This window comes from Cynara cardunculus (assembly GCF_001531365.2).
Source record: "Cynara cardunculus var. scolymus isolate 2C chromosome LG 9, CcrdV1, whole genome shotgun sequence".
NCBI classification, from domain to species: domain Eukaryota; kingdom Viridiplantae; phylum Streptophyta; class Magnoliopsida; order Asterales; family Asteraceae; genus Cynara; species Cynara cardunculus.
This window is the reverse complement of record NC_037536.1, coordinates 12,097,643-12,109,155: the sequence shown is the minus strand read 5'-3', so window position 1 is coordinate 12,109,155 and position 11,513 is coordinate 12,097,643. Positions and strand designations below refer to the sequence as shown.

The following is an 11,513-nucleotide window of genomic DNA, read 5'->3' as shown; positions in this document are numbered from 1 at the left end:
TATATATATGCATGTTTACAACAACTTTGATGTTGATTCACTAATGAATGCAGAAACCAAAGCAAGTGGAGGTTGAACAAATTGTCATAGATTTGAAAGAAGAAGTGAGGAAAGATATATCGGCAGCTTTGGATGTTCCGACACAGCATACTAATTTGTTAAAGCTGATTGATGCAATCCAACGCCTTGGCATAAGCTATTACTTCCAAGACGATATTGAGAAAGCCTTGCAACATATTTACGACACGTACGGCGATGATTGGACCGGTGATAGCGTGTCCATTTGGTTCAGGCTCTTGCGACAACACGGCTTCTATGTTTCATGTGGTTAGTATATATGCATACAGACATCTTTTTATGTCTTTATCAGGTGAAAGATGAAAAGAGCTGAACATGTTATCTTATGAATTGGAACAGATATCTTCGACAGTTATAAGGACGCAAACGGATGTTTTAACGAATCGTTAACCAATGATGTTCAAGGCCTGCTTGAGTTGTACGAGGCGTCGTATATGAGGGTGCAAGGCGAAGTTGTACTAGATGATGCTCTTGCTTTTACAAGATCTCGTCTTCGCAATGTAGTCATTAAGGATCCTCTTTGCAGCGACTCAACCCGAATACGAGAGGCCCTAGAGCAACCGATACTGAAACGATTGCCGAGACTAGAGGCGTTACGCTACATTCCTTTCTACCAAGAAGAAGTTTCACATAACGAGTCCTTACTTAAACTTGCCAAGATAGGGTTCAACCTGCTTCAATCACTCCACAAAGAGGAGCTTAGCCAAGTTTCCAAGTATGTCCCCATCCTTTCTAGTTTCATTCATAAATAAATCAAAATTAATTTCTTTTCTATATTTTTATTGAAGATATGATTTTTTTTTCTTCAATTAAACTTAGGGGTGGCAATGGGTCAGGTTGGGTTGGGTTGGGTTTGGGTTAACTCAATTAAACAGGTTGAAAATCTTAACCCAACCCAACCTATTTAATTAAATAGGTTGAGATTTTTCAACCTAACACAAACTGTTACCTAAATGGATTGACAATGAGTTGACTTATTTACGATTTTCATAACTCAACCTGTTAAATAAATAGGTTGAAACTGAGTTGACTCATTTAATTTTAAAATTTTAAATAAAAAAAGGACTAGACTGTTTAATTTTTTTGAATAAAACACAACCACAAATACAAACAAATTGTTCAAAGTTTGAATAAAACACAACCACAACAAATATATTGTTCAAAATAAGTTGGATTGGACTTTGGAGGCGATAATGGAGTAATGGACTAAAGGGTTTTCTTAGGGTTTCATGATGATTAAGAGTAATAGAAGCGATTGAAATTTGGAGTTTCATCTCACGACGGTAGAATTTTTAATTAAGAATAAAACAAAATTAAAATTAGAATACTAGATATAATATTAAGAATAAAGTAAAATTATATAATATTTTAAACGGGTTGAAAACAAGTTGAAATATTCAACCCAACCCAACCCATTTATTTAAATGGGTTAGTCGGGTTGACCCATTTATTTAAATGGGTTGAAAATCTCAACCCAACCTGCTAGTTTTGGGTTGGGTTCGGGTTGAGTTAGTGGTTGGGTCATTTTTTGCCACCTCTAATTAAACTACTATATGTGCATTAAATTATCGTAGGTGGTGGAAAGGTTTCGATATCCCGAACAAGTTATCGTATGTAAGAGATAGAGTGGTGGAATGCTATTTTTGGTCATTGGCCGTCTACTTTGGACCTCAATACTCTCGAGCTCGAATTTTCGTAGCTAAAGTGGTTTTGATGGCAACGATTCTTGATGACACTTATGATGCTTATGGTACTTATGAAGAACTTGAGATCTTTACTGAAGCGGCTCAAAGGTATGCATGTATTCAAACATTTACTTTTAGAGTAAGAGGCAACCTCTGAACCTGGTTGTTTGTTTACCTCTTAATAATTTCATTAAGAGGCAACCTCTTAATCGTTAAGAGATGAATCTTGTTTGGCAAAAAAAAAATATGTCTCCTAATGGTTCTAAAACCCTCTGAATGATTTTGTATCATGTATCTTCCTTAATCATTAAAAGCCCTAATTTCATTGTATACATCACATCAATTCATTTCGGGCCCTTAAAACATAACATCCTAATGAAGCAACTTGTTTGTTAATTATAGGTGGTCGATTACGTGCTTAGATATGCTTCCAGAATACATGAAACCGATATATCAAGGACTCCTGGATATGTACAAAGAAATGGAAGAAATCATGGAAATGGAAGGAAAAACGCATCATGTTAAGCATGCCATAGAGTTTGTAAGTTTCGACACGGACCATTCGTTATAATGCATATTGTTCGCAACTACGATGTTTACTTGTGACAGTGGTTGTCACGTACAGATGAAAGAGTATATTAGAGGCTACATGATGGAAGCGAAATGGGTACACGAGGGGTATGTACCAACAATGGAGGAGCACGAATCAGTTACTCATGTAACTGCTGGAAATACCATGCTTACAGCAGCATGTTTTCTTGGAATGGGTGATATGGTCACAGATGAATCCTTCAAATGGGTTTACACAAGACCCCCTCTTTGTAAGGATGCATGTGCAGTTGCTAGACTCATGGATGATATCATCACCCACAAGGTAAATCATCCAATTTTATGATTGAAAACCCGTAGATGGCTTTTCTAACGTCTTGTTGGTTCAGCCGGAAAATTAAGCGATCTGTTTTTGTGAATAAATATGCAGAAAGAGAAAGAAAGAAAGCATGTTGCATCTAGTGTTGAAACTTACATGAATCGATACGATGTCTCGGAGGAGCATGCCCGTGATTTGTTGTACGAAAGAGTTGAAGATGTGTGGAAAAATATTGTGCGCGAGTCGCTCGTATGCAAAGATGTTCCGATGCCTCTAATAACCTGCGTGATCAACTTGGCACGGGTGATAGATGTTATCTATAAAGACAAAGATCATTTCACGTATGTGGGAGAAGTAATGAAAGGCTATATTAGATCATTGTTCGTGCATCCCATGAGCATATGAGTTTTGATTCATGTCATGGCGCATTTGACATGTTTCGCCCTTCTTCTGTAAAAATTTGATTGTTATCAAGTTCTTTCTGTTCAATAAATCAAATTTTCAAAATTGATCGGGTATACGTGTAATACTTTTTTTTTACCAACCTGTTATGCGAGCCGACTAATCCCAGAGCGACCACCTGCTTTGCACAGATAGTGTGGAGTCATCGCATGTGAACCTCCGTGGATTACCACCGGCTGTTATTTCCGGCGGATTACCGGAGGCCACTCTTTTCGTCGGATTACTGGCGGCATCTTTTCCCGATAGATTTCCGACGGATTTTTTTTATAAAAAAAATTAACTTCAATTACATTATTTTACGGCGGATCACCGGCGGCTGTTTGGTTGATCAAAAATCTGCCAGAAAAAAAGTAATTAAAGTTGATTAATCTTCTAAATTCTAATTTTTAGATATCCATCGAAAATCTTACAGAAATAAAAGATTTTATTTTTTCTAAGTAGTTTGTGGCGGATTAATGGCAGAGGTCAATGAAAGTTGACTTTTTAACATCTGCCCGTAATTTTTCGGTGAAAATGTCCGTAAAAAATAGTCAGTTTTCTAGTAATGTAGGTGCCGGACAAAATACGACATCCTTGCAAAATGAATGGATAATTGACCTCGCAACATCGATTGAGCAGGAGGTGAGTATCCTTATAGATTCAACGGATAACGAGTACATATCAATGTCGGTGGTTGCTATTGACTTTAGAACATTCCTTACAGTAGTTCGAAATGCATCAAAATTACGAGGATGTTGAATAAACAAACATAGCCAACAAAACCAAGATGAACCAAACAGTGAAAGAAGGAGACACCCAACCCCCAAGAACCCATTTTCCATCCTCAAATCCATCACCTCCGCTAAAACCCTTCTTTTCCTTGCCATTTTCTTCAACATCTTCCTCCTTTTCAGCTAACCCCATATGAGAAAGTATATGAGGAAAAACCTTCTTACAAGATTCCTCTCCGATCATCAAATCCGAGTGCCCGAATCCCTCCACAACCACCCTCTCGTGTCGAAAACTAGGATGGTGCAGCTTCATGTATTTGTTACCAAGAAAAGAAGTTTTACGAGTCACAAGAAGAGTCCTTCCACCCGATATATAAAGCGTTGGAAGCGCCATTCTCTCAGGATGAATCAGATAGGAGTTGTTTCCATTGCTGTCGACAATAAACCCTGCTTTGCAGATCTTTCTGAGATGCGGGAAAGCGGCCATGGGGAGTCTTGGGAGATTTTTCTTGTTCATCCAGATGTGAAGAGTTGATGTTATGTTATCGTGCCAAAACGCGTTGCCAAATATTCCAGAAAAGACTTCACATTCGTCGCAAGTGCATCTCTCGTAGCGCGGGATGAAACGGGCTATGGATTTTATCAGTAGTTGGTTTAGATTTGCTTTTGCTGTTTTGAGCATGGGAAGAATGGTGTTTTTTCCTAATATCATCATTGTTATCTGCAGGTTTGAGGAGCAATTTGCATGTTACTTAGACACTTAAAACAGGTGCAAAAGACAATGAACAATATGTGACATCAGATATGTCTAAATGTCCTAATAGAATGTTTTATAAGACTTAAGTTTATAGTATCAAACAATTGTGCATCCAATGTAAATTTTTACAATAAAAACGGTTTTAGATCTCCTGAACAAATATTTTAGGACAATTTTGTAATAAAGCATCATATCATGTTTGCATACACATCGTCTTATAAAAGCAATCATCCTAAAGAACTTGTTAGGATGTCTAAATACGTGCTAACATCTTATTATAACTATTTTATATAGAACGTACGATTGTTTGTTCTCATAAACTTTCGATTAAGTCATCATTTAGATTTATTTATAAAGCCAATAGTGTGTATTTACCGGGATGAGAGGAAGCCACATCTTGAACGTTGAGGAAGGTGTGAGTTTGAAGAACATGGACGAATTAGTGCACGAGAGCGAAGCGATTCTGGTCGCAGAAACATGACCTCCCAAGATGGCTATGTGAATGGCTAGGCCTCCAACACAGTGTGCAACCACATGAATCTTTATGGAGTTTTCATTCAACTTCAAGATTTTATCAATGGCTTCCGAAAAGAAGAAAAGAATAATCAGCATTACAACAAAATAGGGACGCCAAATATGTCCAAATATCATAATAAATAAACAAATCTGAGTTCTATGTAAAGGTGTTACAATAAGTTATCTCATCATTTGTCATAAAATACTTGTTATGACGTCCAAAACGATTCTATCAACCTATTGTAACACTTTTACATACGCCACACAATCTATTAGGACATTTAAGCATATTTTGCATCCAATTTCAGAACGAACATTTCAATGACTTGTGTTTATCTAATTACCTGCAGGAACATCGAATTTGCCAATGTCTTCGATAGTGAAGTTGTTTGAAGAATTAAGAGGGTGTAACCTTGGTTGTAGAAGCCATGTTTCGTGCCCTTTGTCGAGTAGAGTTCTGACCAAATCAGTTGGCTCGGTAGGAAGACAATAGCTCTCGGTGGCATACCCGTTAATCAGTAGTACTGGATATGGATTTTTCTCCCCTTCCAACCTCCAAGAATCAGCCTTTTTGATCTTCCATTGTCTGCAACCAATAACAAACCCATCCTCTGCATAAATCATGAAAAAACCCATCAACACTTCTTAGATTTCAAGTACTTTGGAATGTAAGAATATGCAGAACCCCGGATTAAGGGAGGGTCCAACATATATTGAGAATAATGTCCAAGTTTAGCCGATGTGAGACTCCAACACGCCCCCTCCATCGAAAGATAGATGGGCACAGATTGTCCCAGAAGAGAGTCAAGTTCCTAGAAGCGATAGACTCTGGTTCTGATACCATGTAAGAATATGTGAAACCCCTAGATTACTCTCTAAAAGAGCCCTTGAGAAGACATGGGAAGTTCAAACAGTAGAAATGGTCCGAGTCTAGTCAATGTGGGACTAACTCAGAGATTAATCTTTCCAGCAAGGTACCTGTTTCTATCTCATGGAGCGTACTGCTAGGATAAGACCTATCCATGAGTTCTTGCGGGCTGAAACCCATGTAATTCCCTCTTGGTTTCTGCACGATATATGTTCTAAAGAGAGATTGCAGTAAATGCCACACAAACGTCATTTTATTGTTTCCTTCCATGCTAATTAGGCTCCGCATAAGCGCGATCGTAGATATATGAAGCTCGCCCATTAAGTCCACCATTTCTTCACTGGGATCGTTCTTCGTTACATTCTTGAATGTCACTTGCAGTGTTGTTGATTCTTTCCATCCATACAGTCCTAGGAGAAAAGGGTTCATTACCTTCTTCCCTTCAAGAATGTATCTGCATGATCATATATAGCTTTTTAGCTTAAAATAACATTAAAATTAAATCGGTTTTTATACAACGCTAAATATGTCTAAATGTCTTACAATATTTTAAGTTATATGACCAAATAATTGCGTGTTCTGTGTAAAAATGTTAGGATGCCAAATACGTCATAACATCCTGTTTTAACACATTTATATAGGACGCTCAATTATTTGGTCGTCTGTTAATCAGGACATTTAGACCTTGAACCAGAAGAAGCTGCAAGAAGGAGGCTATAATGCATGAACTGTGCGTAAGGAGTTCTCATATCCACTTCACATAAGTCTACTTCTCCTTCAATTATATGTAATCTATCCTTCTCTACAGCATTGAACTCAACATATCCACCAACTATTCCTCTCAACAAAGGGTCAAAAACCGAATGCTTTTGGTCAAAATCCTTCGATGTTTTCGTGTTCATTTTCAAATCGAGATGGGCAGCACAAGGCATACCACCAATATGCCCTCTCATAACTTCTTTAAACCGAACAACGTCACATCTTGATCTCCCATCTACCTTCCAAGACCGTATCGAACCTGCACTCTTTTTATCATCTTTTTCATCAAAGAAACTTTTTCCATTTTCGCTAGCGTTGATGACATCTTCGACTAGTGCCCGACTTACATGCTCAGAGGCAGTGGCAATAGTGAGACAAGGGTTTACTCCTATAGAACAAGGGATTAAAGAGGCATCACAAACATAAAGGCCCGAGTGAACCGAAGAAGGAGACTTGGTGTCGAAAACCTGACCATTTGCATTACAAACTCCATGGAAATGATCAGAAGAGGCGTTGCAGCCGCCTAGAAGATGAACAGAAGTGCTTCTGTATCGCGACATGAACAATATCCCTCCTAATTTCTTGGTTAATTTTTGGAGCGCGTTGATTTTGCGTGGTAGCAAAGGATCGTGTGGCGGGGAGAAGCTAATTTTGTCTGTGTTTTTATCGAATGTGATTTTCCCGTCACTTTCATCATACCCCATTACGTTTAAAACCATTGCCTGGCTGCTTTCAGCTCCGAAACTATGCTTCAGCTTATCAATAAGCCCGTGCAAAAACCAGAAGCCGGTTGGCCAACCGTAAGTTGAAATCCCTTTAAAGATCAAGTACGGATAAGCTGTTGGTAACACTGCGCTCTGATCCAAAACCGGAGTAATTGTTATGGTGGAAGAACTACATTTGCAGACAATACAACAAAATTGGCTTTATAAAACGTCATAAATGTTCTAATAGAGTGCTTTATAGTGTTAAAACAAATGAAAACCCTCCAAAAGAGCCTTTGAGGAGGGAGGTTCAACATATATAGAGACACTACAACGAAATTGGGTGTAGACTAACTGACCTAATAGACTATTTTATAAGACTTAATTTTATAGGACCAAACACTTGTATGTCCTATCTAAAAGTGTCGTAATAAGTTTATAGAGCACTTTTGGGCGTCCTAATAAGCTTTTTAAGACATTTTTGTAACAAACTATAAGACATTTATGTGAAATTTTGTCTTATAAAACAAATGTCCTATAAAATGTTTCAGAAGACATCTTAAAAGTGTCATAAAAATGGCTAACATGACACTTTGCTTCAAAAATGTCCTGAAAAGTTTGTTAAGACGTTTAGAAACGTCCTATAAACTTATTCAAACACTTTTAGATAGGATACACAAACGTGTGGTCCTATAAATTATTCTATTATGACACTTCAATACTTTTGGCCTTCTATAAACCCGATTTTGTTGTACTAGGAATAAATGGTCCAAGCCTAACCGATGTGATGTAAGACTCTACAATTAGACTTACCTTTATATGATGAAACAACGGTGGGTTCTATAGGATGTTACGACGTATTTGGACATCATAACAAGATTTTTATGACACTTTTTAGAAATGTCCTACGAACACATCTTTTTACATCAACACTTCATTTTATACGACACTTTTTCTAATAATGTCATAAAAAATAACAAGATGCTTTATTTCAAAAAATTCTAAAAAAGATATTAACATCCTATCAAGTTATGGTAACACATTTATATTGCATGTACAGTTGTTTGTTTGGTCATATAAAACGTCCATTAAGACATCTAAAAAGCCGATTTTGTTATAACGAGAATAGCCAGATGATAAAAACCTGAATCGTGAACCCGAAAGAAGAAGTGTACGACGAAGAAATGGCGGGTCCGGGCCGTTGTTGAAAGGGTATGTTGGAGAACTGGTTTTTGGCCAAGCCATAAGCACCTAGTGGCTTTGTACATCCAGCAAGATAAGCAGCATTGTTGCCATTACAGCTGAATCCTTCACCAAGCCTGCCTGAGAGTTTCAATCCTCTGGTTTGTGACCTGAATAATATTTCAGCAGTACCAAACACTCCACCTACAAAATATATACCACAAACCAGTTTTCATGTGTTTTTAAATGTATGAAACATGTGTGACGATGCAGTATAAACACAGTATTGTTTCATATGTGTGACATTCAGGACTGTTTTGCTTGTGGAATGAAATAGTTATGAACGTTTCACATATGAAGCAACACTGTATACACACTGCATTTTCACAGATGTTGTTTCATGTAAGAACTGGTTTGTAAGTTTGTACTAAAATGTGGTGCCATGTATACCTGATAGTATAACAAAATCACACGTTAGATAGTCAGTCTCGTTGAGAAATACGCGCCACCTACGTACGCTTTTACTGTGGATGTTTGTGTTTTTCACCACATACCGAACTTGACAACCTGTTTTGATACTACATCCTGCCTGCATCAAAACGAAGCCGACATTTTCTTAGAAAAGTCAGTCGTCATTACAACAAAGTCGATATTATAGGATGCCAAATATGTTTAGATGTCCTAATATATGAACTTCTTTATAGAAGTTAGATGTTATATGTAAAGATATTACAGTAAGTTGATATGATGTTTTTGGACGTCTTAACAAGTTTTTTAGTACCATCTTAAAATAAAATTGTCCTATTAGTAGTTTTCTATGATATTATTTCTAAAAACATCTTATAAAACTAATGTCCTATAAAAAGATGTCACTACAACAAAATTGGGTTTATAAGACGCCCCCCAATCTCTAAGCGTCCCAATAGACCGCTTTATAGGACTTAATTTGTAGGACCAAAATATAAAGCGTTTTACAGGTGTTGTAATAAGTTTATACGACGCTTTTGGGCGTCTTAACAAGTTTTTTAAGATATTTTTAATACAAAATGTCGCATTAGCAATTTTATAGGACATTTTTTAGAAAGTGTCCTATAAACTCAATTTTTTATAGGACACTTGTTTTTATAGGACAATTTTTCAATAGTGTCCTATAAAGTTGCTAATAGGACGTTTTATATTAAAAGTGTCCTAAAAAACTTATTACGACGTCATATAAACTTATTACAATGCCTTTAGATATGACACTTTATTTTTTTGGTCATATAAACTAAATCCTATAAAGAGGTCTATTAGGACACTTAGAAATACTTAGAAATTAGGAGTGTCTTATAAACCCGATTTTGTTGTAGTTTGTGTTCATAGAACACTTCTCAAAAGCGTCCTATAACATGAGACTTCATTTTGAAAGTGTCATAAAAAACTTGTTAGGATGCCGAAATTGTTTTAATATCGGCTTTGTTAGAGTCTCACATCGGCTAGACTTAGACTACTTCTACTCTCAATATATGTCGGAACATCCTTTCTTTCCTTTAAGGATCTTTTGGAGAGTAATCCAGGATTTCCACATGTTTCTGCACAGCATCAGAGTCAAGGTCTACTACCTCTAGGGACTCCACACTCTGGGGCAATCTGTAATTGTCTAGCCCCCTCACTCGTCTAGGCCTCCTCTAGACACTTTCGGACAATTTGTGTCCATCTAGCCTCCATTGGAGGGGAGTGTCAATAAGAGTCCCGAATCAGCTAACTTTGGATTATATTTCTCTTTTATATATGCTGAAACCTTCTTTCTCTCTTCAAGGGTTCTTTTGAAGAATACTCCAGGGTTCTACATGTTCTCACAGACTAATTGTAACACATGTTCTCATAGACTTATTGTAACATATGTTGCACAATTGTTTGGTTCCATAATCTTAAGTGCTATAAACAGTTTATTAAGACATTTAGACATATTTGGAGTGATGATACAGATTAAGTACCTCAACTGCTGAGAACAAATAATTCTTGTCAGTAGAATTTTTGGCATTGTAAGGACAACCAGCAAGACAATTTCCACAAGCCATGCAGCTTCCAAGTTCTTTGGGTTTTTTGTGATGAGTTGCTGCCTGTTCTTCTATATCAAAATTTATACTCAGCTTTAACGAACTCGTTCGTTTGAATTCATCGTCATCGCCAGCCAATTTTTCCATAATTTTAGTATTCGGGAATTTCAACAGAACACTTTGTATGTTGAGCATGGATGACGCCGAGGCTTCGCATGCCTTCCAATCCCTCTCCCATTCTTCGGGCCATTTTGGGTTCCTTCTTGCTCGAACTGGCGTTGGTAGCATTACACCAGCGTTAATTAGCGAACCACCACCAAGCCCACAAGCCGTTAACGCTAATGAATCATCTTCTCTATGTATCTGTAATTTTTGAAATAAAATGTCCTTTTAGCTTTTTTATGTATAGAACACTCTGATAAGAATATTTTCAAATAACACCATTATATGAAAAACTAATATGATGTTTTATTTTAAAATGGGAAAAATTGCATCACAATGGAACCAACTTTCACTTGATTCCTATTTTGGAAAACCAACTTTCAAAATTGTCATTTAAAGGTCTCTATCAAACTTTTTGTTTATTTAAGAGTCTGGTTGACCTGTTGACCTGCTAATGCTGACATCATCCAGATCTTTTGCCAACTAAGATATACCACGTCATATTAATTTTTTATTTTAAAACTAATATTTCACGTCATATTAATTTTTTATTTTAAAACTAATATTTCATGTCATATTAATTTTTTATTTTAAAACTAATATTCCATGTCATATTAATTTTTTATTTTAAAACTAATATTCCATGTCATATTAATTTTTTATTTTAAAACTAATATTCCATGTCATATTTAAAATTGCAAAATAATTAGAGAAAAATAACTA

At 36.5% G+C, this 11,513-nt stretch overlaps 2 protein-coding genes across 2 annotated transcripts in view; one reads left to right on the top strand and one right to left on the bottom strand.

Moving 5' to 3' along the window:
* LOC112517997 (beta-caryophyllene synthase-like) overlaps positions 1–3,125 on the top strand; it is a 3,850-nt gene extending 725 nt beyond the window's left edge. The window contains exons 2-7 of the mRNA XM_025125482.1: positions 54–327; positions 418–793; positions 1,653–1,871; positions 2,166–2,304; positions 2,389–2,637; positions 2,743–3,125. Of these exons, the coding sequence (XP_024981250.1) occupies positions 54–327; positions 418–793; positions 1,653–1,871; positions 2,166–2,304; positions 2,389–2,637; positions 2,743–3,036 (1,551 nt within the window). The 3' untranslated portion in view covers positions 3,037–3,125. The remainder of the gene's footprint in view (positions 1–53; positions 328–417; positions 794–1,652; positions 1,872–2,165; positions 2,305–2,388; positions 2,638–2,742) is intronic.
* Positions 3,126–3,816: 691 nt separating this feature from the next.
* On the bottom strand, positions 3,817–11,254 carry LOC112517781. The gene is made up of 9 exons (XM_025125156.1): positions 11,231–11,254; positions 10,566–10,991; positions 9,040–9,178; positions 8,552–8,793; positions 6,629–7,560; positions 6,055–6,398; positions 5,421–5,687; positions 4,936–5,141; positions 3,817–4,524 (listed from the first exon to the last, which is right to left on the bottom strand). The coding sequence occupies exons 1-9, from the start codon at positions 11,252–11,254 to the stop codon at positions 3,817–3,819; spliced, it is 3,288 nt and encodes a 1,095-aa protein (XP_024980924.1).
* Positions 11,255–11,513: the final 259 nt, after the last annotated feature.